This window comes from Furipterus horrens, unplaced genomic scaffold (genome assembly GCF_987537825.1).
Source record: "Furipterus horrens unplaced genomic scaffold, mFurHor1.1.pri manual_scaffold_3, whole genome shotgun sequence".
Taxonomy (NCBI): domain Eukaryota; kingdom Metazoa; phylum Chordata; class Mammalia; order Chiroptera; family Furipteridae; genus Furipterus; species Furipterus horrens.
Window position 1 is genome coordinate 124,872,249 of NW_028327173.1, and position 27,633 is coordinate 124,899,881.

The following is a 27,633-nucleotide window of genomic DNA, read 5'->3' on the forward strand; positions in this document are numbered from 1 at the left end:
GACTCCCTGAACCCCTAATATTGTATGCAAAATTTTGTGCAAGTTTGCACCAGAGCATTTCCTGCCGCAATTTTTAAATAGATAACCACAGAAAAGTTAGGAACTATCACACTCTACCTTTTTCATTGTCTTTCAGAGTCAGCCTAGATTTTTATAGATTTCGTTGGCAAAGTATTATAGAAAATGTAAAGCGCACTGCCCGTTAGGAGGCCTATTTTTTAATGTAGCAATATTCTGTATTTATACAGTAAGTTATCCCTTTTAGCAACTTTTTATGTGTGGTCAAACCCAACAATAACATGACAAGTCATGTCCAAGAACTTCAGTTGTGAAATACAGGATCACATTATTGCACAGTTAGTGCGGTGACCATCAGGCACCTGCACAGCTAGTGGGCCATAGTTCAGGAGCTCCACTGTATGAGACACATTCACTCTGGTTTCCACTGTAGTTTGATGCCCTTCGGTGCATCAAAGTTTAAATATCCTTTCCAGTTTAAATATCATTAGGGTGGTTTTTGCATCCTAAGGTTGGCTGGAACTTACAAGACTGGAGCAAGGATTTCTGTATGTCTGAATTAGGCACATTTCCTCAGCCAAATCAAGCAGGTGAATTTTTTTTTTTTTTTTTTTTTTTAAGGTAGAACACTAAGTCATTGTGAAACCTGGATATGTGGGGGCATGGGAGGCCTCTTTTTTTTTTTTTTTTTTTTTTTTCCTCTTTTCCCTTACTTCTCACCCAAGGACATGCTTATTGATTTTAGAAACAGGGGAAGGGAGGAAGAGAAACTGATGGGAGAGAGAAGTATCGATCCGATGCTTGTCGTATGCACCCTGACCAGGGACCAAACCTGCGACTTAGGCACGTGCCCTGACTTGGTTTACAGGACTCAGCTCCAACCAAGCCATGCTGGCCAGGGCTCAAGCAGATGAAATTTGGCCAATGGGAATACTCGATAGGCAGGAACCCATCTTTTGTATTCACACTCTGCCTCTTCTACATCTTTTCTATTAGAAGATAAGTAAGAACATTAGCCTGACAGATTGCAGAACTGGGGCTGAGTAAAAGACAGGAGCCAGTGGATCAGATCAGTGATTTTCAACTGGTGTGCTGCAAAAAATTTTTAAACATGCAGTGCCTGACTCTTTAGTCAGGGGCACTGACCTCTTTTTCCTTAGATTACCAAAAAACAAACAAACAAAAAACCCAGCCACACAATGATAGTCATCTGTTGTGAATGAATCCAAATCATACCTATTTTCCTCTCAGGTTAGCGAAAAATATATTTTTTGGTGTCCCGCAGAATTTTAATAATTAATTTTTGTGTGCCATGAGATGGAAAAGTTGAAAATCACTGTACTAGAGGGACAGTAGAGCAGTAAGAAAGTTGCAGAAAGACAGGAAAACACACTAAGAAATTTGTGCTTATGCTGAGTCCACTAAGGAGCCATAGAAGGATTTTAAATGAGGGAGTGACATGATTAGATTAGATTTTTAATCTTTTTTTTTTCCTTTTTCTTTTGCTGTCTTATGGAGAATGGATTGTGAAGAAGGAAAAGGGGTGAGAGGGAAACTGAACACTAAGTCCACCATTTAGGCTTGCAATGATAGTGACATATAGAGCCCATTGCCCCAAGACTGAAGTAAATTAAATAGAATAGCAGGGGATACCAGAGTTTCTATAGCTGGATCAGGAATGGGAGTAGAGATTCTTGCTTTTACTGACAGCTCCTGTTAACTGGCATCTGATTCTGATTCCTGCTAGTTCCATGGTAGACATGAGATGAGATCCCTAGATACAGAGTCTTGTATAACATTATGATTTTACTTCTTTGGCTAATTTGTAACCTTTTTTAGCTTTTGATGTTTTTAATTACTGTTTTATTAGGGCTTTAAGCATTATGTCTTTGGTAGAGGGTATTGACAATCCTCTTTATACTAATTTTATGAAATTATATCTACAGGTTCAGGAAGTGCTTCTCCAGTTCACTCAGCTTTGGGATCCAGGTCACAAACACCTTCTCCTTCCACATTGAATATAGATCATCTGGAACAGAAAGATCTACAGCTTGATGAGAAGCTTCATCACTCTGTTCTTCAAACGCCAGATGACCTAGGCAATAATTGGAAATTAAATATTTGCCATTTCTCCTTTCAGGGCATTAGTGTCAAGAGATCTTAAAATAAGGCATCTTAAACTTGATTATGTATTTTATACATATTTATTATGTAGTATTTTGTTATTGGAATTTTATAAGTCTTTTGGAAATTTGTTATAACATTTTTTCTTGCTCTTAAAGAAAGATATTTATACTCTGGTTTTTGTTATTTATTTTATTATAGTTTATTCCAGTCCTAGAATTAGTGATTGCATTAATTTTGTTACATTATCATTGATATAGTGCCATTCATTTCCTAAAGCAGGAATTGTACACCTGAAGCCTATATAATTTTATTAACCAATGTTACCCCAATAAATTCAATAAATTTTTTTATTAGTAAGAAGAAGAATAGATTTTTTCAAAGCTGGAGGTGACCTATAATGATATCCAGCTAAAGCATCTCTTTTACAGACAAAGAAGTGTAGCCTTGGAGAGGTTATTTAGTCACTTGTACATCACATAATTAGTGATAGAAATAACACTAGGATCCAAGATTACCTATATTTCTTACATATAATTTTACCAATATTAATAACCAAAAGTATAATTATGGAAATTTTAATTATTTTTAAATTTTAATTAAAACGTGTATTTTTCCATGTCATTTGATAATCCTCTTAATGCTAGGTCTGGTATAATTATGAAATATATTTCTTGGCCAGTTTTAACTACAAAGGAACAGGTTTATAAAGATTTTCTGCAGAATCTACCTTCAACTTGAGATTTTGTTTTAATTTGATGGTATAATCTGAAGTAGTTATTAGATAAGAGTATGTAGCTGTAAATACGATCTTTATATCAAACATAAATTTCTCTATCTGGTATTTCATCATTTTCTCCTTAAGTGAATCTAGATAAAAACACTATTGAGTAAATAATTATAGCCATGATAACTAATTATGAACTGATAATGTTTTCACCTTATCAGGAAAAAAAATAACATGAATACATATTAGCATTCACTTTTGTAGATATTTAAGGTTGTTAATTCAAGTCTTTTGTGTTTTTGTGATTAATTCTCCAGAAAAATTACTGACACTTGTGTATTATTTTTTGTATAGAAATCAGTGAATTTCCATCTGAATGTTGTAGTGTGATGGCAGGAGGTACTCTCACAGGATGGCATGCTGATGTTGCTACTGTAATGTGGCGAAGAATGCTAGGCATTTTGGGAGATGTCAATGCTATTATGGATCCTGAAATACATGCTCAAGTTTTTGATTACCTCTGTGAACTTTGGCAGAATCTAGCTAAGGTACAAAAGAAAAGGTATTAGGGGAGAAAGAAAGTAAAATAAAGTATTAAGAAGCAGAAGCCTTAAATAACATAGTCACACCACCTCCCTACCCTTTTACTATATATTGGTGCTACCATAATGAAGTCACTTAACCATGATTAAATATGTAGTTGGTGGTAGATAATGGGCTTGATCTCAAGTTTAAAGTAAAACAAATTGGAAGAGAGAACACTTTTCATAAGTCTGTTGCATTTTATTTGAAAATTACAGATTAGAGATAACCTCGGCATTTCAACTGATAACCTGACCTCCCCTTCTCCACCAGTACTGATTCCTCCACTGAGAATTCTTACACCTTGGCTTTTTAAGGTAAGTTTAATATATAAAATATTAATTTAAACATTTCATTTAGCATGTAAGTGTGTCGTCAGTCTTAAACATTTGACAGATATTTGAGCTCTGGTATAGTGTTTCTAGAACACCTAGTTTTTAGTCACTTAGGGTTAATACAGTGCAGAGAATAGGCATAGTGAAATTATTGTACAGGATACATCATTTTTATAGAAAAATAAGTTTTTTATTGTATTTAATGAAATAGTAACCTTGAATTTGTGTCACAATATGTATGTACTTTTAAATTTTAAATATGTATGTATGTAATTCTTGCCCTGGCTGGTATGGCTCAATAGATGGAGTGCCGACCTGCGAACCAAAGGGTCACCCAGTTTTGAGTTCCAGTTGGGGCACATGCTTGGGTTGCAAGCCAGGTCCTCAGTTGGGGGCGCTCAAGAGGCAACCACACAGAGATGTATCTCTTCTTCTCTTTCTCCCTCCCCCTCTCTCTAAAAATAAATTTTAAAAATCTTTAAAAAAATAAACATGTAATTTTTACAAGTATCATTTGTTAATGTTTGATGCATTTTCCTAAGTCAAACTGTGGTTATTCATACCTACATTGTATCATTTTAATGGTAATAGTTCAGTAAAGAAATTGGGACAACATAGAAATAAGTTAAAGTAAATATATTGCTTGATATATTCAAATATTTAAGTACTCAACAAACCATAATTGTTTTTGAGTATTAAAACCATTATCTTCTAATTGTAGGCAACCATGTTGACTGATAAATATAAGCAAGGTAAATTACATGCTTATAAACTTATTTGCAATACAATGAAAAGAAGACAAGATGTTTCTCCAAATAGAGATTTTCTGACACATTTCTATAATATAATGCATTGCGGATTACTGCATATTGATCAGGTAAACATATATACTTCCTAGCAAGTTGCTTTATATGTTTATCTTTGATTATCGATTCTGTTTCACTATCAATATTTTAGGTTTAGAATTAAAATTTTTCCTTATGTAATGGCTTATTTACACATTTCTTTCATTTTTTTTAACCTAATTTGTTTTTTGTTTTTTTGAAATGTAGGTCAAAAAACAAGGGACTGACCTAATGTTATACAAACTAGTTCACTTTTTTTTAAGTATATTTTATTGATTATGTTGTTACATTAGTTCCAATTTTTTCCCCCTTTGCTCCCCTCTGCCCAGTAACCCCCTTCCCTCCAGCAATCCCACCCCCCATGGGTCGTGCATATAAGTTCTTTGGAAAACTAGTTCACTTTTTGAAGAGATTAAAGCATCATTTACTTAAATCGACAACATGTCAGGCATTTTGTGATTGTTACTTGATAATTGGCACTTGAGACGCACGGATTTGCTCGCCTGGTCATGCAGCAGTCAGCGAGTTTTTTCTTAAGAGTCAACACATCACATTTTCTTATTACCATAAATTGTATGAGCATAATGACAATTTTATTGACTTGGCGTTTGTATCAGTCACAATCATTACATTATATAGTCATAATTATGACTCCAGAACATTACTTCAGGGGTCTTGATCCTGGCCATAAAATAAAAATTGTGGGAGGTTACAAGTCAGGATAATGAAAACATTTTTATGAAATGTGGTTAAATTTCACTTTAAGTTCATTTAGAGAGCATTAAATTTATATTAAAATATAATTATATCACTTTCTGAAAAATTAAAAACCTTCTTGCATTAATTGGAAATAATTACAGTGTTCTACCTTATAAACATGTCTCATATAAATTGACACTCTTAATTACTAGAAAAAGAGATCTTTTGTTTAAGAGAAATCAAATTGAGTAATACATCCTAACAAACTGCATTCTCATGGTAAATGCCAAAAGCAAAGTAGACGAAAAACCATGTTAAGACTATTGCCTCAAAAATGCCTACATATAGACTTCTGGTGCTAGCTGTCTGTCATCAAAGGAATTTATCTAAAAAAGAGAATCTCTTCAGTTGCCATATAACAACAGGTCATGCAACTCCAGACATCAGATTTATCACATGGAAGCACTGAGTCGCAGGAGGAACTACTGTGCAGCTTAGTTTTAACCCTTTGAAACAAAGAGCCTTCTAACTTTCTCTTGTGGAAAAAAATTGCTGTATTGGTGTCAGTTAAACAAGTGTATTTTATGTTTCCTTTGCCACAATACCATACAAAGCATGGATTATTTGGAGGAATTAAAATTAGTCTTTGCAATTAGTCAGCCAGTGTATCATAATTACCTGTTTTATAATTTCATGTGATATCTATTTTTAAGGATATCAATTAGTTGATACTCAAGATTACATTTGTGATATTTTTTTCCCACTTCTTTCCTTATTCCTAAGGATATTGTCAATACAATCATCAAGCACTGCTCACCTCAATTTTTTTCACTTGGTTTGCCTGGTGCCACAATGCTTATTATGGATTTTATTGTAGCAGCTGGCAGAGTGGCTTCTTCAGCTTTTCTCAATGTAAGTTTTTATTTCCAGTTCTTTGTAATATAACAATCTTAGTTAACTGGGACTCAACTAATAAAGCAACAAAGGAAAAGCTATTGTTGATAAAAAATATATAACAATCCAATGGTCAGGAAATTTTACAATTTAATTGGAATAGATTGCTTCTCCCACATTAAAAAAAAAAGTAAATAAGAATTCTGAAGTATAAGAAAGTACTAAAATTTGTCGATGAATTGACCCAGGAGCTATAAAAATGGGCTAAATCTGATAAACAAAACACAAGTTTAAGTTGGGGAAAGCTAAGGAAACAGGAGAGTAGAAAATAAAGAAAGGGCATTGGTCTCTACAGCAAAAGAAAAGAAAGAAACAGTTGAGGTAACCTAGAAATATGCTCTAGGAATACACTCTAAACTCTAAAACAGCATGTGTGAGGATTTTTCTTGCAGCTCCGTAGCTCTGAGACAATACCAAGTAACTCAGTAGAGTTGGAACATGTTCATTTTAATGACAGAGGTAAACTAAAGAGAAAAACAGTGACTGTGTTTATGTTGCTGAAAAGATTAGATTTCATCCTAAGGAAAGAATCAGTGAATAACCATTGAAGGATTTTAAGAGAGGAGTAACATGATCAAATTTGCATTTTAGAAATATCGCTCTGGATCAAAGTATAAATAAGAAACAACAATTAACTGAAAGCCTGCTAGAAAATTCTAAGAATTTTTGGGAGAGAAAAATCAGTAATACTTGACTAGCAACTTACAACTTGCAAAAGTTACAAGCTGCAAAAGACCAGTGAATAAGGAGTTGTTCTATTTGGGGCATAGTAGGCTGTCTATTAGACATCTATGAGGAGATGTCAGGAGGGCCATTGTTTATATTACTCAGAAGCTCAAAGGAGATATCAGGACAAAAAATGTAAAGCTAGGAAACATAGATGGTATCGAAAGCCACAAACCTATACAATCACCTAGAGGAAATGTGCAAATAAGAGAAGAATCTGTATGTATAGCTAATTATTAATCCCATTTCTCCATTTGCCTGAGAACGGTGTTCATGTCTTACTCATCTTGCATCTTCAGGGCCTAGCCCAGCATCACACTTATAGGTGTTTATTAATTGAATGTGTTGGTATTTATTGAGCACAGTTGTGTTAAACATGGTTCTAAGCCCTTTTACTGTTACTAAAGTTTTGTTTCCTCTCGGTAACACAGTGTTCCTTTGGGTGGAATACAGAAGGATATAGAATAAATGAGATAAAACTGTGCTCAAGCAACATATAGCCTGCTGCTAGAAAAATATGAAAGTTTATTAACAACTATAGAATATAAGACCGCAAATAGGTACCAATAGGAGGAGTTTAGCATACTGGTTAAAAGCATGGAGTCTAGAGGTAGTCTACCTGGGTTCAGATCCCAGCTCTGCCACTTACTAGCTGTGAGACCTAGTTCAAGTAACTACTTAATTCCTCTTTCTCAGTTTTTTCATCTATAAAATGGAGATAACCTTTCTCATGGGGTTATTTTATAAGGATTGAAGTAATTAATATTTGTAACATGGTTGGGGCATTATATAACACATTGTGCAATATGAGAGTTTGTTAAATAAAATAAAATTATATGGTAATTCAGACGAAGGGGAGAACTTGTTTGGGATATTGGGAAGGTTTCATGCAAAAAATATTTGAATACATCCTTGAAAAATTAGTAGTATTTTTATATGTGAGAATGGAGATGAGGGATAGTATTCCAGGCAAAGGGGAAGACACATGAGTAGGCTATGTTCAAGAAACAACAAATAATTGCTTAGAAGCTTGTTAACCTAACTAGAGAGTAGTAAACAAAAAGAACAGAAAGCTATTTTAGATTCCAGGTACCCAAAATGTGGTCTGCACAGGAACATTTGTTATGATCTGGGCACCTATTAGAAATGCAGAATCTCAGACCCCATCCCAGATGTACTGAAATAGACTATGCATTTTAACTATATCCCAAATGATTAATATGGACATTAAAGATTAAGAAGCACTGCTCTAGATTACTGCATCTTGGGAGGTTTTGAATACTAGAATTCAGATTATAATTTTATATTAGGTAAACAGTTAAATTTTTTAAGTAGAGAAGAGAGATGATTGAATCTGTGCTTTGGGAATATTAAATAACTGCATTATTCTAGGAGTACATTAAATGAGAGACAAACTAAAGATGGTAAACAAGTTACAAGGCAATATGCTATCATAGTATCAGTGTACATAGATTATCAATCTCTTGGATACTGGCGAAAAATTTATAGAACTCAGAGGAGACCGATACATAAACCATTGCCATTTTTTAAATCAAATTACTATGAAAACTATTACTGTTCAACAGGCCAGTTATTGCAGGTGACTGACTAGTCAGCATATTTCCTGCGGCCTTTCTCAAGGTTGTGCAAGAGAATTAAGCCCTAATGTCCCAAGGAATCTATTTTATGTGACTACACTTCCCTTCCAATGCATCTGCAAGACTACTTACGTAACATCCTTGGGAAAATTTAGAATACAGTCATTTCCTGGCTCATATGAGGAATACCTGTTAAGAAAGGCAGCATAGGAAACTGAATTAATTGTAGGAATCAAACCTAATTTCCACATTTTTACTCTAAGGTTAAGGACAGTCTTTTCTTCTGGATGATGTTTCAGGTACATAGCATAATTCTTGCTCTTTGGATTTCCAGTTTAGATCCCATACATATCATCTTTTTGTTAATCACCCACATCCCATCCCCTGCCAGGAAGAGTACAAAATAATTGATTAGTTTCTGCTTTCCTTAATTATAATCACATTTTAGGTCTGCCCCCATTATATCCATATACCTGAACATTCCCGGTTACCTTATCCACCTTTCAAGAAAAACCCTTAGGTAATCTCTTTCATTAAATATTGATTGCTTTTTTTATCAGTTTCATTTTTGTAGGATAACTTAAATTGGGATGGTGGCTACCAGTTTACCCTGCCCATTTATGCTGCTGCTTTATATCTATGACTCTAGATTACTTTTAAATACGGAAATGTTGTTGAAAATCATAATAAAGTACTACTCCATTGCCTCTGTTATAGCATTTATTAACTTAAGGAAATCCTCTTGAAGATAGGTTCTTGATTTATGTGAATAGAAGTATTATGTTTCTAATGGGTTGTTGTAGCATTTTTGTTAGGTATTATTAAAAATATAAATCAGTTTGTAGTTATTTTAGTAAATATAGCACTAAATCAGTATGTTGATGTTGATGTTTGGTAGGTATGTAAGAAGTCAAAGAAGAAAAAGAAGTATTTAGTGTTGATACTTCAGAAATTGCTTAATACAGCTAAGGAAAAAAGATGAAAAGTTACCTTTATCTTCAGTCCAGGCATGAATTCTAATTTTGCTTTTGGCAATAGTACAGGCAAAGCTTTTCCTCGTATACATAATATAAAAATCGTCTAGACTAATGCCTGTTTCCTGAAAATATAGTTAACATTTTCATCCTTAGTTATTTTACTCGTTCTTAGAGAGTAACAAATATAATCTAGTGACATTGAGTCATATGCTTATTAGAACAGGGTTATTATTTATTAATCAATGTCACCCCAATTTAATTTAAAAAATTTAAAAAGCAATGTATTATGATATATGAATTGCCTTTAAAACAAAAGTATTTATATTTTTCCTCAAAATTAGGATTATTTTATACTGCTAGCTAAACTGTCTTTTTATTTTTATAGTCTCATTAACTGTGTCTAACTTCTTACTGGCTACTCTTATGGAAAACTATTTGTCGCATTTATTGAGAATAAGTAAAAGTAAATAGTTTATATGGAAAATGTAGGTGAAACCTGAATCTTTTTGTGTTTCTTCTTTTCTTTTTTAATTTTGTCTTATTCGTGCTCTTCTCTGTGTAATATGGTTAGGTAATAAAGTAATTTTTTGATTACTTAAATACGTTTTAAAGATTTTAAAAATCTGGATACATAGGCACCAAGAGTGGAAGCACAAGTTCTTCTGGGATCTTTGGTTTGCTTTCCTAACTTATATTGTGAATTGCCTGCTCTCCATCCCAATATTCCTGATATTGCTGTGTCTCAGTTTACAGATGTTAAGGTAAGAAACCAAATGCTCATTTTTAGCATTTAAATGATAGTATAATCATAACTTATATTCAATAAAATTTGTGTTCTGTCTTAGAAATCCACACAGTTGTTAAAGAATAGTAACCAGCCATACTCCTGAAACAAAGGCTGGAATATCCACTAGGAGCATAGCCTTTTTGTATGTTTGTAACTGCTTTGGGAATGTTTTCTTATTATTGAATCCACTCACATATCAGTCTCTTAGGATTTATTCACTTACTCACTGAACATTTGTTGAAATATTATGTGTGCCAAATTCTATGTTGCTAATGTAAGGCTTCTAAGATTGAGATGGCACTAAACTGCATATTGACTCTCACCCTCTCCCTATTTTCCAATGTAAGGAATCAAACAAAATGTAGTGAAATATTCTGTTCTGCTGTAGGAATTGGGGTTTGGGCTCCCGTTGTACCAAAAGAATTAACAGGCCTGAACAGGAGATGGTGCAGAATTAAACAGTGACTATAATTGCTGATAGAACTTACCCCAGATATTAAACCTTAAAAATAAAGATAATAGTGTATAGTGTCTGATTAGGAGCAGATACGCTCCTAATTGTCTATAAGCCTTTTTTTTAATTTCAAGTAAAAAAATCAGTGAAAAGTTGTTTTGAACTGCTGCAACAAAATATTACCGACTGGGTAGCTTATAAAAAGGACAAAAATTTATTTCTCACATTTCTGGAGGCTGAGAAGTTTAAGGTCAAGGGTTTAGCCTAGTCGCATTCAGGTGAGGGCCCTCTTCCTGGTTCTTCTGGACCTCTTCTCTGTGTCCTCACAAAGTGGAAGGAGCCAGCATGCTCTGCAGTGAGCCTCTTGTATGAGCATTAATCTGATTCATAAAGGCTCCACCCTCATGACCTAAGCACCTCCTAATACCTTCATTTCTGGGGTTAGGATTTCAACATAAGAATTTTGGGGTGGGAAACATCCAGACCATACCGTTTTATTTTTCTAGCTAATTTTATGACTAACATTGAGCTCTATTAAAAGTATGTGCATAAAAACAAAGACTGTTCTATTTCACTACAGTATTCCTATCACCTGGCATAGTAGCCAGTTAATAAATATGTGTTGAATTAATGAATGAACTGTTACTCATTGCTACTATTTCCCCTTTATTTTAGGAACTTATAATCAAAACTGTATTAAGCTCAGCAAGAGATGAGCCCTCTGGTCCTGCACGGTAGGTTAAATATTCTTAACACTTGTCATAACTATTCTGTGTTTGGAATCTTATTTTAGAAGTTGATTGAGTTATTTAGCAGTCCACATTGTTTCAGATAACACAAAAGCTATTCTGAATTATAAATTTAAATTATTTGGATGATTAAATACTTTTTTCATTATTTAAATATGACTCTTTCATTAAAAAAAAATTCTGATCACCCTTCGGTATCTCTCTTGAAAATGATTTCTTTTTTTTAAGAGGTTTGGTTTTTGTTTTTTTTTTAAGATTTTTATATATTTATTTTTAAAGGGAGGGAGAAAGAAAGGATGAGAAGCATCAGTCGGTTGCCTCTTGCATGCCCCCAACTGGGAACCTGGCCCACAACCCAGGCGTGTGCCCTGACTGGGAATGGAATGGGCGACCTTTTGGTTCGCAGGCTAATGCTCGGTCTTCTGAGCCACACTAGCCAGGGTGAAAATGACTTCTTTTAATTTAAGTACATTCTGCTTTCCTTTCAAATTATATTTGTCACTGTTGCTTATGCAATACCTTGAAATGTAGTTGTATTTACACAATGAATGTTTGTTAAATTGAATTAAAAACTTTTTATTGTAGGAAGTAATATATTTAAGAATATAATATATATTGATATTAACATATTTGATTAACAGATATCCTTATTTTTAAAAATAGAATATAGGTAATAAGTTTTTAGAATGTCTTCCTTTTCAGATCAGATGTCTTATTAAGAAGTGAAAACTTGGCATTTTCTTTTTACTAAACCTTTCAAAAAAAAGGTTGAGATTTAAATCAACTGGTTGCCAGTAGCACCTGTTTCTTCTCATCCCAAAAATATTATTAATTCATATATTTCTTGAATCCCATTATAATAGTATATCATAAGCTTTGACATTAGTCTGTGTTACTACTCCTCTGACCTTCTTCTCAGCAAAGCTTCCTCTTTTCCTCATCTACACATTTTTTGACCCTAGGTTCATAAAAGTACAGATCATGGCTCTGACCATTTGAATTTGAATTCTAATTGAAACCTTTTTTTTTTATTTTTCAAGCAAGTAAAAATAATGTAAAAATGAGCAGTTTTCTTAAATGAGGTGTAACTCTAACTTTTTAATTCAGGTTCCACATTTTTCTCACTTAATAGTCCAGTTAACTAAAACCAAATCTCTTTGAGTAAATTTTTTACATTAATTCCATTTTAGTACTGGACATCTCAAGATAATGACATTGACTTTTCCATTATACTATATTTTCATTTCTGGTAGCTTTACCCTCAAATTTGGTGATTTTCAATATTATTTCTCTAGTGTTTTTTATGTTAAAAATGACAACCTTCTAAGTTTCCATGGATTTTTCTATAATATTGTTTCATTTATTCCTCATCACAATGCTAAGAAAATGGAACCATCATTATTCTTCCAATTTTTATAGCAAGAAACATGGCTTAGAAAGTGAATACTTATTAAGCCCTTTCTGTGTGCCAGACACTGTTCTAAATACTTTATTACCTCATTTAATCTTTGCAACAACTCTAGGAGATAGGTACAATTTGTATCTTCCTTATTATGGGAGCCCAGAGTATTTAAATAATCAGCCCTATCACCCCAAAATGGCAGAGCCATGATTAAAACCATGGCAATTTGTTTTCAGAGCTTTATTAGATGCATAAGTAATAACGGCCGAATCAAATTTGAACCTAGAGCATCAGATTATAGATTTTCTGCCTTTTTCTTTTTAACTGTGTTACCTTTTAAGTAAAGAATATTGAAACCTTAAACATAGCAGCTCAGAAGTAGACTTGGCAACCATTAACACAGCAGCTTGTATTAAGAGTGTAAGAAAATCCCATATGTTGAACATAAGCATTTTGTAAATGTGTTTTCCTGTACCTTTCAGGAATGTGATGGTTATACTCCCAAAATTGACCTGGTGCAGAGTTGAGCTATACTGGGAATAATCTAGATTATTTAGACATCTTTTTAGGAATGCTGGAAACTGTACATGTGCAAGTGTGTACATACACACAGTCACACATACATACATCTTTTATCCCTTTGTTAAAAAAAAATACTGTTAAACAGTTGTACTCCCATTCTGTGCCTTTAAATTAGCTACATCCATGGAGAGCTTTGCTTTGCTTTAGAGTTTAATGTTACTTTAGGATTATAGCTCTTTATACTGCTAACCCTGAAACTTGGTTATTTAGGTCTATAAATATTACCCAAGATTTATGGGTAAACAATAGTAGAGAAAAAATAAAGCAAATAGACTTGCTTAGAAGACTTTCTGGTGGTTTCAATAGTAAACAATTTTAGTAGCATTAACAGTGCTAGTCTGAAGGAAGGGACTTCAGAAATTTTTATCCAATTTGTTCATTAAGTAAAATGTTTCTGCATTAAATTGTTCTGAAGTTTAGCATTTTACTGAATTTAAGAATATCAGTATCAGGATATGGGAGGTATACCAGGATACTAGAAGGAGTCGACTTCTTTTTTTAAGTATTATTATTAGTAGAACTGTTATATTCTTCATCAGAAGCATATATTTGAATGCACTAATATAATTCTACTGATTCCGATCACAAGTTGCTCCCCTCAAGCTGAAATTCAGTTGAAGTAGGGAAATGAAGTTTCACAAAACATTAGGCAACAGAACAAAAATTCTACAAGTTCTGTTTCTGTTGAAATCCCTTTATACAGTATATACATTTTATTTGTGATCTTAACTTGTTTTTAAAAGCGTTTGTAGTGAGCGATGTTAAATTTAAAAGATAAGAAAATAACATTTTTTTATCCTAGCAGCTCCTAGTTTTTAAGTTCTCCTTGCCGCTATCAGTTAATCAAATTATGCTCTTCCTTTTTGAAAGCAGGTTACATATTTATTTGGGAAGCTTTATAGAAATATCAGTTTATTAGTATGTGTTTGTTAGAAAAATCCTGTGCATTATCTCTACATATCATCTTGGTAGTAAATTATAATTGAAAATTACAGTTTGGGGATGTGTTTTCCTCCCACTTATTCCTCCTAAGAAGAGCTAATGTACAGAGTAACAAATTGATCAATTTACTTAAACAGTGCATATTCATTCCATGTTGTTGGCTGGTTGTGGGTGTTTGGGTTATGGGGGTAGTTTCATTTAATTTAAAGGCTCAGTCACTTTCATTTGTATCATTACTGGTTGCCTTTGTTGCAGATGTGTAGCACTTTGCAGTTTAGGTATTTGGATCTGTGAAGAACTAGTCCATGAGTCTTATCATCCTCAAATTAAGGAAGCTCTGAATGTAATTTGTGTTTCCTTAAAGGTAAGAGAAAAACAACAACGACATTTAGAGGAATATATTAAGATAGTATAGAATCATGATTATTTTTCTCCAGATGTTAATTATATCTTATGCTCTTAGAGCTGTAAAACATTTAATAAATGTGTTCATACATTTATTATTACATTATTTCCTTGATCCTAACTTTTTTGTTAAGAGTGGTTCTACTCTTGAATTTAGGCTATCTTAGTAATGACATACTTTCTTATCCTTTTTTGTATTTGGCCTTATCCCCACGATACATATGAATTACTCCTAAAAAGGAAACTAGTCACTTAACAACATACGTAGGGTTGTTTATTTTTTCTTTATTAGTATTTTTGTAACTTACTATTTGATCTTTATCACTTCTGAATTCTTAGGCTACTTAACTTTTAGACTTTATTATTCAAGTTAAATTCCCTCTTTGTGAAAAGAATAAGATTTGTTCAGAAATAATAACCTAATTATTTGTAGAGTCTGAATGAATAAATGTATATATTTTTGTTTCTGAAAGGATACCTAATATTGTTTCTGTCTTAAATTTTGTAATGCTCTCTGTATAGGGCTCTGAATATACAAAGTTTAAATATTACTGATTTGACAGGTATTTCTGAGCATATACTAGCATGAGGCACTTTGTTAGGCAGAGTAAGGGATACCAAAATGAAAAGAATTATAAATACTAGATTCAAGAGATTAATGATATGATGGCTGGAAAAGATTGAGTAATAAGATATAAAAAGCCAAGAGAACCAAATGAGTAATGCCTTATAAACTACTGATAGAGTTCAGAGGAAGCAGAGATCACGTGGACTTAGATACCAGAGAAGACTTTGGAAAGAGGAGACATTTGGTTAGGGCTTGAAGAGTAGGTGGGATTTGGTCATAGAGAGATGAGTATAAAAAGTTTGACTTTATGCCGTTGGAGAATTATTTAAGAGTTTTAAACATAGAGAATGTCAGCGTAAGAGGAGTTCTTTAGAAGATTAATTTGGAAGCATTGTGTATAGTAGATTGGAATGGGGAAAAGATTAATAATAAGATTAATAATAAGATTAGGGGCTGCTGCAGAAATCCAGGTAAGAGAAAATGGAATAAAATTTAAATGAGGACACTCAAACATTACAAATGAAAAATGAAGTTAAATGTGTCTTTGGAATGTATTGTGATTTTTTATTTTGTAGCTGTATATTTATCTTCCTAATAATATTTTAATAAACACATTATAAATGTAGAATGACAAAAGGAAGCATGTATGAAAGATAAATTTTTCAGTAGCTAATGCACTGATGCATAGTAGTTTAAGAAGAAATTTTTATGCTTTTTTTCTTTTGTTATTATTACAGTTTACTAATAAAACAGTAGCCCATGTAGCCTGTAACATGCTTCACATGCTGGTTCATTATATAACTAGACTTCAGATTTATCAGCCAGATTCTCCCTTGAAAATCATTCAAGTAAGTAATTTCTTACTTAATTTTTCATAATGACCTTGTTAAAGATTTTTAAGATTTGGATACCTTGAAATATAAAATTACTTAGTAGTTTTCTTCAAATTTTGCATCGGTAAATAATGGCAACCCAGGGTACATTTTTGAGTGTCAAAGTTCATGACAGTACCTTTGTTTTTTATGTTAGAAGATCATGTTCTTGTTTTTAAATGCCGCCTGCAAATTTATAATTGCCACTGTCTTTATTAATGTGCATTTGGCTTCATTTCCTCTCTTAGGTTAAGAGAACATACCACCCATCCAGTTACCACATCAGGACATTATTTTTTTTTTTTTTTTTTCTTTTTTGGTTTTTTTATTTATTTTTTTTAATGTGTTTTATTGATTATAATATTACATTTGTGCCAATTTCCCTTCCCTCTGCTCCCCTCCACCCGGTGGCCCCCCTCCCTCCAGTTGTCCCCCCCTTTTAGATCATGTCCATTAGTTGTGCATACAGTTCTTCTCAACCTCTCTCTGTCTATTCCATTCCCTCCTACCATGATCCTTAATTCCTATATCATCTCCCTCCCTCTCCCCATTCCCCCTCCCTGTTGACCTCCCTCCAATATGTTCCCCGTACCTATTGTTCTTTTTCCACTCTCGTTGCCTGTTTAGTTTGCCTTTGTTTCAATTCCCTAGCTTCTGTTGTTTCTTGTGATGCAGTTTTCATTTTAGATTTCATTGTCTTGATCCTCCTTTTTCTAAACCAGTCCCTTTAACATCTCATATAACAGTGGTTTGGATTTCATGAACTCTTTCAGTTTTATTTTGTCCTGGAAACACTTTCTCTGTCCTTCTATTCTGAATGACAATTTCGCTGGATAGAGTATTCGTGGTTGTAGGTTTTGGATTTTCATTACTTTGAATATTTCTTGCCAGTCCCTTCTTGCCTGCAGGGTCTCCCTTGAGAAGTCAGCTGATAGTCTAATTGGGACCCCTTTGTACATAATTCTTTTCTTCTCTCTTGCTGCTTTTTTTTTTTTTTTTTTTTTTTCAGATTTAATGTGTTTTATTGATTAAAATATTACATTTGTGCCAATTTCCCTTCCCTCTGCTCCCCTCCACCCGGTGGCCCCCCTCCCTCCAGTTGTCCCCCCCTTTTAGATTATGTCCATTAGTTGTGCATACAGTTCCTCCCAACCTCTCTCCGTCTATTCCATTCCCTCCTACCTTGATCCCCAATTCCTATATCATCTCCCTCCCTGTCCCCATTCCCCTTCCCTGTTGACCTCCCCCCAATATGCTTCCCGTACCCACAGTTCCTTTTCCACTCTCGTTGCCTATTTAGTTTGCCTTTGTTTCATCTCCCTAGCTTCTGTTTTTTTAAACCAGTCCCTTTAACATCTCATATAACAGTGGTTTGGATCTAATGAACTCTTTCAGTTTTATTTTGTCCTGGAAACACTTTCTCTGTCCTTCTATTCTGAATGACAATTTCGCTGGATAGAGTATTCGTGGTTGTAGGTTTTGGATTTTCATTACTTTGAATATTTCTTGCCAGTCCCTTCTTGCCTGTAGGGTCTCCCTTGAGAAGTCAGCTGATAGTCTAATTGGGACCCCTTTGTACATAATTCTTTTCTTCTCTCTTGCTGCTTTTAAGATTCTCTCTTTATCTTTAATTTTTGACATTTTGATTATAATGTGTCTTGGAGTGGTTCTCCCTGGGTCCAGTCTCTTGGGAACTCTCCTTGCTTCCTGGACCTGCAAGTCTATTCCCTTCTCCAAGTCTGGGAAGTTCTCCTTTATTATATTTTCACTCAATTTTTCAAGTTCTAGTTCATCTTCCTCATTCTCTGGCAAACCAATGATTCTTATGTTGGGCCTTTTATAGCTGTCGCAGAGGTTTCTGATCCTCTCATTGTTGCTTCCCATTTCCTCTCGCTGCATTGGTTGACTGCTTGTTCCTTCTCCATATTCCAGTTTGTTGAAATGAACTCTGGATTTTTTCTCACCTTCTATCTCGTATGCGGTTTTGTTCCTTTCGTTATGAAATTTTTTCGCTTCTTATCTTTTTCCTGCTCTTTTGTGAATTCTGTAAGCCACCTGATAACAATGGCCCAGAACTGAGCCTCTGACAGGTTTCTTATCTGTTCATCTGTCAGGTTCTCTATCTGCTGTCTGGTGAGTTGTGTCACCGGTATTTCTATAGTTGTCTGCCTCATTTTGACAGATGCGTTTTGTTTTCTTGGGCCGGCTGTAGGGGGCAGTGCCTGTGTACTCGTAATGACCCAGCGACCGGCGCCGTTCGGCAACCTTACTTGCTGTGCCGTGGTGCTTTGTCGTCACAATCCAGCGACCGGTGCCTGCCTGTCCGTGACCTATTTCGCAGCCCTGTGGCGCTTTCTTTGGGGGTGGGGGTCCAAGATGGATTCACACAGTTATTCAGCTAGGAGACCGGGATCCGTCCTCCCGCCCCCCCTGGGCCTCACTGTTCAAGGTGATGTGGTGGCTGCTTTCCCCAGCGTTGGGGTCGCGAGCTGCTGGGGGTTCAACTGCAGCCGGGATTGTTCTCCCCGCCGCTGTCCCAGGTGCGACCACAAACAGCGCCGCCCCCTTTCGCTCTTACCTGCCCAAAGGGCGCCGCTGGTTTATAACTTCATATGTTGGGCTTCCGTGTAGTTTTATTTTCTGGAATTTTTAGTTATCCTTTGTTTTGAAGTAGTTGTATTCCTCTCTAGTTGTAGAGGGAGACCTAGCGCGTCCGTCTAAGCCTCCATCTTGGCCGGAAGAGGACATTATTTTTATTCATTACTTTCCTTATCTCTTCAGCCAATTATGAAGTTTTAAAATTTTAAGTCCTGTCTTCTACACTTTCATATTTTTATTGAATTTATTGGTGTACAGGTTTCAAGTGTACAACTCAATAAAACATCATCTGCACACTGCATCATGTACCCATCACCTCAAGCAAAGTCTCTTTCTGTCCTCCCTCCCCTCACATGCGTGTTATGTTTTTTTGCTTAATCCCTTTACCTTCTTTCATCCAGTCTGCCAAACCACCTCTCTTCTGATAGCTGTCAGTTTGTTCCACGTATCAATGCCTGTTTCTATTTTGTTCACCAGTTCATTTTGTTCAATAGATTCCACATGTATATGAGACCACATGGTATTTGTCTTTCTGTGACTGGCTTATTTCACTTAGGATAATAATTTTCAGGTCCATACATGGTGTCACAAAAGGTACCCTCTATTTTTATGGCCAAGTAGTATTGTAGTATACCATTGTGTAAATGTACCACATTTTTTTTTTTTAAATCCTCACCTGAGGATATGTTTGTTGATTTGAGAGAGAGCAAAACACCAATGTGAGAGAAAAACAGCAATCAGATACCTCTCAGATGCTGATAGGATCAAACCCACAACCTAGGTATGTGCCCTGACTGGGGATTGAACCTGCAACCTTTTGGTTGGTGTATGGGATGACACTCCAACCAACTGAGCCACCCAGACAGGGCAACCATAGCTTTTTTATCCACTTATTTACTGATGGACACTTGGGCAGTTTCTAGATTTTGGCTGTTGTAAATAATGCTGCTCTGAACATATTCTTTCAAGTTAGTGTTCTGGGCTTCTTAGGATATATTCCCAGAAGTGGGATCACTGGGTCAAAAGGCAGTTCCATTTTTAGTTTTTTGAGAAAACTACATACTGTTTCCCACAGTGGCCGCACCAGTCTGTATTCCCACCAACAGTGTACAAAGGTTCCCCTTTTTCCCCATCCTTCTCAGCACTTGCTGTTTGTTGATTTATTGATGATGACCATTCTGACTGGTGTGAGGTGATAACTCATTGTGGTTTTAATTTGCATTTCTCTGGTGATTAGTGACTGTGAGCATTTTTTTCATTTATATATGTGCCATCTGTATGTCCTCTTGGGAGAAGTGTCTACTCAGGTCCTTTGCCTATTTTTAAATTGGGTTGTCTTCCTGGTGTTGAGTTGTATAAGTTCTTTATAGATTTTGAAAATAAACCTGTGTTTTTGATGTCTTATCCAAGAAATCAATGCCAAGCCCAATGTCAAGAATCATTTTCATTACGTTTTCCTTCTAGGAGTCTTATGGTTTCAGGTCTTACACTTAAATCTTTGATTCCTTTAGGGTAATTTTTGTGAATGATGTAAGGTAGTGGTGCAGTTTTATTCTTTTGCATGTGGCTATTTAGTTTTCACAGCACCATTTATTGAAGAGACTATTCTTTCCCCGTTGTGTGTTCTTGGTGCTCTTGTCAAAGATTAGTTGACCGTGTAAGTGTGGGTTTATGTATAAGCTCTCTATTCTGATCTACTCTCTTTTGTGCCTGCATATATGTCAGTACCTTACTGTCAAATTTTTACAATTAACTTGAAATCAGGAAGTATGATGCTTCCAACTTAGTTCTTCTTTCTGAAGGTAGTATTGGCTCTTTATGGCTTTTTGTGGTCCATACAGATCTTAAAATTATTTTTTCTGTTTCTGAGAAAAATACTATTAGAACTTAGGATTTTATTGAATTTGTAGATGTCTGTAGGTGATATGAACAACTGAACAATATTAACTCTTCCAGTCTATAACATGGACTATCTTTCCCTTTATAGTAGTCCTCCCTTATCCATAGTTTGTTTTCTGTGATTTTAATTTTAATCAACTGCAGTCCAAAATAAAAAATGGAAAATTTCAGAAATAAACAGCTTATAGTAAGTTTTAAGTTTTAAATTGCACGCTGTTCCGAGTAGCATGATGAAATCTCACGTTGTCCCTCTTCATCCCGCCTGGGATGTGAATCGTCCCTTTGTCTAGCACATCCACGCTGTATACCCTACCCACCCGTTAGTGACTTAGTAGCCGTCTCACTCATCGGATTGTCTGTCGTGGTATCCCAGTGTTTGTGTTCAGTAAACCTTATTTTACTTAATAAAGGCCTCAAAGTGTAAGAGTAGTGATGCTGGCAATTCAGATATACCAAAGAGAAGCTGTAAAGTACTTTCCTTAAATGAAAAGGTGAAAGTTGCTGACGTCACTAAGATCTACAGTAAGAATACATTTTCTATCCACAAAATTGTGAGCAAGGAAAAAGATTTTGTGCTAGTTTGCTGAGAGTTTGCATTCACATAACTGTTATTCTAGTATACTGTTATAATTGTTCTATTTTATTATTTTTAATTGAATTTACTAGTGTGACATTGGCTAACAAAATTGTATATGTTTCAGGTGCATAATTTTATAATACATCACCTGTACACTGTATTGTGTGTTCACCACCCCAAGTCAAGTCTCCTTCCATCATCATTTTCCCCCCATATGCTCCTCCATTTCCCCCATGTTACCTCCCCCCACAAATCACCACACTGTTATCTGTGCCCATGAGTTTTTTCTCTTTTTTGCTTTTTGGCTCAATCCCTCCACCCGCTTAACCCAGCCCCCAACCTTCTCCCCCGCTCCTGACAGCTGTCAGCCTACTCTCTATGAGTCTTTGTATTGCTTGTTAGTTAATTTTGTTCATTGGATTGCGCATATGAGTGAAATCATATGATACTCGTCTTTCTCTTACCGGCTTAGCAGAAGCTCTCCAAGTCCACCCATGCTGTCACAAAGGTTAAGACTTCCTTCTTTTTTATCACCGAGTACTATTTCACTGTGTAAATGTAGCAGAGATTTTTTATTCACTCATCTACTGATGGATTACTGTTGTTAATCTCTTACTGTGCCTAATTTATAAATTAAACTTTATCATAGTGCATATAGGATTTGGTACTCTCTGAGGTTTCAGGTATCCATTAGGGATCTTGGAATGTAACCCCTGTAGATAAGGGGGAATACTGTATGCGTGTCCTCTTTAATTTCATTCATAGGTGTTTTATAGTTTCCCTTCATTAAATTTACTTCTAAGTATTTTATTGATTTCTATGCTATTATAATATGGGAATATATTTCATAATTTCTCTTTCTGTTAGTTTGTTGCTTCTGTATAGAAATGCAGCTGATTTTTGTATATTGATTTTGTATCCTGTAACTTCACTGAATTTATTTGTAGTTGTAGCAGTTTTTTCTGCAGTGTTTAGTGTCGTCTGTAAATAAATAATTTTATTTCTTCCTTTCACATTTGGATGATTTATTTATTTATTTACCCAATTGCTATGGCAGGACTTCTAGTACTATGTTGAGTAGAAGTGGCAATTGTGAACATCCTTGTCTTATTCCTGACCTTAGATGAAAGGCTTTTTTTAATTTTCCACCTTTGAATATGATATTAACTATGGGCTTGTCTTTTGTGGCCTTTATTTATGCTGAGGTACATTCCTTCTATGCTTCATATGTTGAGCAGGGTAGATATCTTGAGTGACAGAATTGCAGATGATTTTTATAAATCTTTGTGCTTATCTATATATATTTTAGTTTTCTATTAGAACATTATCTGTGCGTTTACACTTATTGATTCATGAGTGGAGTGTGTGCGAAATCCATGTATAGTTGACATCATATAATGTTGGTTCTATGATCTCACTTCTAAGAGGAACCTAATAAACAAAATATACTGATGAGCACAATAGAGCTAAAGGCATACAATCATGGAATAGACTGACAGTGGTAAGAAAGGAGGGGACTGTTTGAAAGGTGAAGGGATTAAGAGGGGAGCAGCCTGGGCGAAGAGGTGTGAAGAGGGAAATAATTGGAACAACTGTACAACATAAAAATAAATAAGAAAAAAGATGTTAATAAAACAAGTTGGGGAAAATATAATGTTGGTTCTATATATGAGGATTGTAAATGATTGATAGTTAAGTGTTCTTGAAAAACTTACATATTAAAAATTCATTTGAAATAACATTGTTAATGTTTCAGGATAAACTTGCAGCAATAGAGTCTATATCGTTTTAGCATTAACATTTAAGTTTTAGAATGCAGCATTAGTTTATAAACATATGTTGTACTTTTTTCTCTATTTTTATTTATTTATATATTTATTTATTTTTGGACTGTAGATCCTGATAGCCACTATCACCCATCTTTTGCCAAGTACAGAAGCTTCATCTTATGAAATGGACAAGAGGGTAATTTAAATTTTGTTTGCTATTTAACATGGTTATGTAGTAAAATGTTTATATTTTAATGGCAAATACTAATTCATCTTGTATTTAAAATAGACTATAATGTGAAATATATCTATTATTTAAGTGTAACAAATTATATTTTCACCCAGATTTTAAGTTAACCATGGTCGTTCGATAGTCTTTGACTCTCAGGGTAGTAAGGAACGTTGGAGGATGTTCTATGCATGTACAATTATTTTGGATCAAAATCTGGGAGCTAGGTGTGTATAATGTTATTGTTTTAGCCTCTGAGCAAATAGAGCTAGACAGTAGATTATATGTGTGTACACATAAAATATATATCATACATATATTTCCTTACCCATCTTATATGTATTAAAACACCATGAGTTTATCCTGACACATTTGATACTATTTCAACACCACAAAGTTCAACCTATCCTTACTCCTTTTCGTGTTTGTAACTCCCTGCTCCAACAATGAGAAACTGTTCCCTTTATGCACAACATATTTATTTTGTGCAGTTCTAGAAAAATTAATGCAGTTTTAGAATTAACCTGTGCCTTTTTTATAGTTTACAATGAATGTAGTGTATAATTCAAAAGCTTTGTTTAAAGGTTCTTTGGGTTACTTCTCCCACCCCCTTCCTCACCTCAGTGTGATTATATAATTCATTGGAAATACAGTACAGGTCATTTTTTTTCTCCTGTTTGTATTTTATTTTAGGGTTTCCCCTTCTCATCCATGTTGCTTTTGTTAATTTTTTTAGTCTATGGTATATTTTTTCACCAATTTTCACAACTTCCTCTGAACCTACCCCAGTTTTCTTATATGATATGTTCTGCATACAGATTTAAAAAACAGATAAAATGCATCCTTGTTGGACTCCTTCACCTTTAAGAAACCATTCTCACTCACCGTGGCTCCCGGTACACAATGCAGGTTATGCATCAGAACAGTCAAATGCTGAGGCATGCCCATTTTTCTCAGAGCAACCCATAGCTTGGTCAGTGTAATCAAAGGCTTTACTGTAGTCTGTAAAACATAGACTAATCTTACTACACTCCTTAGCATCTCCTTTCTTGAAGTTTGGTGTGTATAGTGAGTGTTTCCAGTCTGTAGGTCATTGTTCTGTCTTCCACATTTGTTGACATTCTTAAGATTTTGATGAATTGAATCTCTGTGGCTTGAAATAATTCTATTAGTGTCCCTTCTACCCCAGGTGATTTATTTCTTCCCAATACTTTCACGGCAGTTTTCGCTTCACATTTAGAATTACAGGTTCTTTCTCATAGGAATCTTCTTCAAAGATATCTATTACCCTTTTTCTGTATAGATTTTCATTACTCTATTGCCATCTTCCCTTTATTTTCTCTAGTCAGATAATGTGCTCCCTTCATTGGTTATTCAGCATTCCTAGTTTCAGTTTGAATTCCCCTTTATGTCCTGAATCTTCGAGTAGAGACCTCTTATTTTTCCATTGTTGTTTTCCTCTTCTGTCTCCTTACACTGACTCTTATAATAGTTCTTTCTTTGTATCTCTGCATGATAGTGAAAAATTGCATTCAGGATTCTAACCCCGCTTTTGTCACCTTTTACTTTTGCATCTCACCTACTCTAATAATTTTTAGTGTTTCTTCTGTCATCCATCACAGTTTTTAATTCCTTTTGCTTCTGGCATTCTTTCCACATTCTTCCCTAATAATATTTCTCTTTACAGTCCATAGTTCTTCTAGTTCTTAGTTAAGTTGAACAGTGCAATTCTGGTTTTTATGTGGACTTTAAATCCATCAGGAATTACATTTTGGTGCTACAATTCTTATAGTGCCCTTCTTCAGCTTCCCTCTATTGCTTGATAGTAACAGGTTGTTGTCAGTACCGCAGTTTTCTCACTTAAAGTGGACTTGTTCTTTCTGGGTCGTTTTTAGGTTTGTACCGGAAGTTCCCTTCTCTCTTGCAGGTTTTCCCAAACTGCCCTTGCTCTTCATGAAAGCTTACAGCAAGAGGATGGGGAAAAGCCTACTGGGGATTTGCTGTATATTTTCTACTTACACATAATTTGAAGTTTGGATGTTCTGTTTTCTGGTCAAGTGAAGGAAGTGGGTTTTCTGATGTTTTATTGGTTCTTTTTGTTCTTTATTGCTCTTTTGGAAGATATGTTGAGAGATTTAGACCAGCATTACTCCCTGAGTTGGAGAATTGGTCTTTCAGTCTAGGCCTCAACAGATCTCTAATTGCTACTTGATTGACACTTATGGCACTAATTGTGACTTTTTTCTAATCCAATAAAATGGAGCACATAGGTACTGCTATTTCACTCAACATCTTGGATAAAAGTGTTTTGGTTACAACATCCATTAGTTTAAAAGTATCCAGTGGAAAGATTTTTAAAAATTAGTAACAGTTTCAGAAAGTGGTTAAGATAGTCTAGTCTTTCTGGCAGGATACTCAGTGAGGTGTTGTTAAATTAGAAGAGTATAGCTAATTGATTCCTGTTGTTTTTTAAGCTCTGCTTTGTTTTTGTTTTTAATTTAAAAAATTAAAATTTCTGTTTTTATTAAGGTTTCATTATGCTTGCACTCAAATATAAGGGAGAAACTCACAATAATGTTCATATAAAACACCTTAAAGTTAGGTCTTGTAAATATTAATGTTGGAATTTAGGATTGATAGTTCCTGAAATAAATTTGGAAAACAAAAAATAAGTTAGTGTATTTCTGTTAAGTATTAAGCTCTTTCTTCATGAGTTTACAATAATAATGATGTTTTTTGTTGTTGTTATAGTTGGTCGTGTCTTTACTTCTGTGCCTTCTGGACTGGATCATGGCCATACCTCTAAAGACACTGCTCCAGCCAGTCCATGCTGCAGGGGCCGAAAACGATAAAGTAGAAAAGTCTGTCCTCAGCTGCATTTATAAGGTAAAGTTCTTTCCTTTATTACTTATTTGGTAACCAAGGTTTTATAAAAAATAACATTTCTTAGTATTTTCATTTAGAGCTAGGTATTTTATAAGAACATAGGTTTATCTTACAGTACCTAAAGATAATTAAAAAATAGTTTCTATAATACCCTGTTGTTTTATTGCCACATTTTTAAAGGAGTCAAATCTTTGTTGAATATAAGAATATTAGTTAAATTTTACTAATTCTTGTTAAGAGATCTTAAATTTTACCTTGATTGAAGAGCTAAATTTTAAACTATTTAAAATTTTGTCAAGCTCTTGTATTACCAGTAGACTTTTTTTTCTCTTTTTACTTTTATTTATTTATTTTTACTAAATAGGAAAACTTGTATGTTTTTCCTCTGTTTTTTCAGGTATTACATGGTTGTGTTTATGGAGCTCAGTGTTTTAGCAATCCAAGGTATTTCCCAATAAGCCTCTCAGACTTGGCATCTGTAGATTATGATCCTTTTATGCATTTGGAAAATCTGAAAGAGCCTGAACCTCTGCACTCTCCTGATTCAGAGCGATCTTCTAAACTCCAGCCAGTAACAGAAGGTAAAATGAATTTTTGTCAGGACAATATTGTTGTTCCCTCAAGGCATGATTTGAGGCCTTGGGTAGAAATAATGGACAAGGATATATTTTATTTTGTAGTTGTTTACTTCACCATGTATATTACTGCAAATTTTATTTTTAGTTTAATTAATAACTTCATGTACACAGTTGTTAAGATTATATGTGATGACATTCCCTTTATACTTCTAGCTAAGTTATTCTGATAACTTCCTTTTGATATTTTACCTCATACATCATTGGATTTATATAATTGAATAAGAGATTTAGCTTTGGAGTCTGACATAGTATTGAATTTTGATTCTCGTTTAATAGCTGAGTGACTAATCTGCATCCTTATTTGTAAAGTGGGGATAATAATATTTGCTCCTTCACAGGGTCATTTTGAGTACTAAATAAGATAATATATATAAAATCATTTACACGTTTCTTGGTCCATAGTGAACTCAATATTTTTTTAAAAGCCACATTGCTTCTACATTTACAGTTTATTGTCTGATATAGACTTATAAGTATAAAAATAAAAGTACATTCAAGGTGCCGAGGTAGCTCAGAGGAACCCAGCTTACTGATGTGTTTTAGGGAGGTGGTATACATGATAAAATTAGTATTAAGAGCACTTTGACAATGATATTTTACAGGATTTGGTAGATTATGGCCCACACTGCCACTTATTTCTATAAATAGTATTTTTAACATTTTTTAATTTGATTTTTAGAGAAAAGAAGAA

The 27,633-nt window shown here is 34.4% G+C and overlaps 1 protein-coding gene across 4 annotated transcripts in view; it reads left to right on the plus strand.

The window, feature by feature from the left end:
• The window catches only part of RALGAPA1 (Ral GTPase activating protein catalytic subunit alpha 1), a 234,646-nt gene that overhangs the window by 111,858 nt on the left and 95,155 nt on the right, over positions 1 to 27,633 (plus strand). For all 4 annotated transcript variants that reach the window (XM_090270127.1, XM_090270129.1, XM_090270130.1 and 1 more), the window contains 12 exons: positions 1,965 to 2,117; positions 3,224 to 3,417; positions 3,670 to 3,768; positions 4,508 to 4,663; positions 6,114 to 6,242; positions 10,221 to 10,346; positions 11,502 to 11,560; positions 14,757 to 14,865; positions 16,212 to 16,322; positions 23,317 to 23,385; positions 26,170 to 26,304; positions 26,702 to 26,885. In XM_090270127.1, coding sequence (XP_090126253.1) covers positions 1,965 to 2,117; positions 3,224 to 3,417; positions 3,670 to 3,768; positions 4,508 to 4,663; positions 6,114 to 6,242; positions 10,221 to 10,346; positions 11,502 to 11,560; positions 14,757 to 14,865; positions 16,212 to 16,322; positions 23,317 to 23,385; positions 26,170 to 26,304; positions 26,702 to 26,885 — 1,524 coding nt within the window. The remainder of the gene's footprint in view (positions 1 to 1,964; positions 2,118 to 3,223; positions 3,418 to 3,669; positions 3,769 to 4,507; positions 4,664 to 6,113; positions 6,243 to 10,220; positions 10,347 to 11,501; positions 11,561 to 14,756; positions 14,866 to 16,211; positions 16,323 to 23,316; positions 23,386 to 26,169; positions 26,305 to 26,701; positions 26,886 to 27,633) is intronic.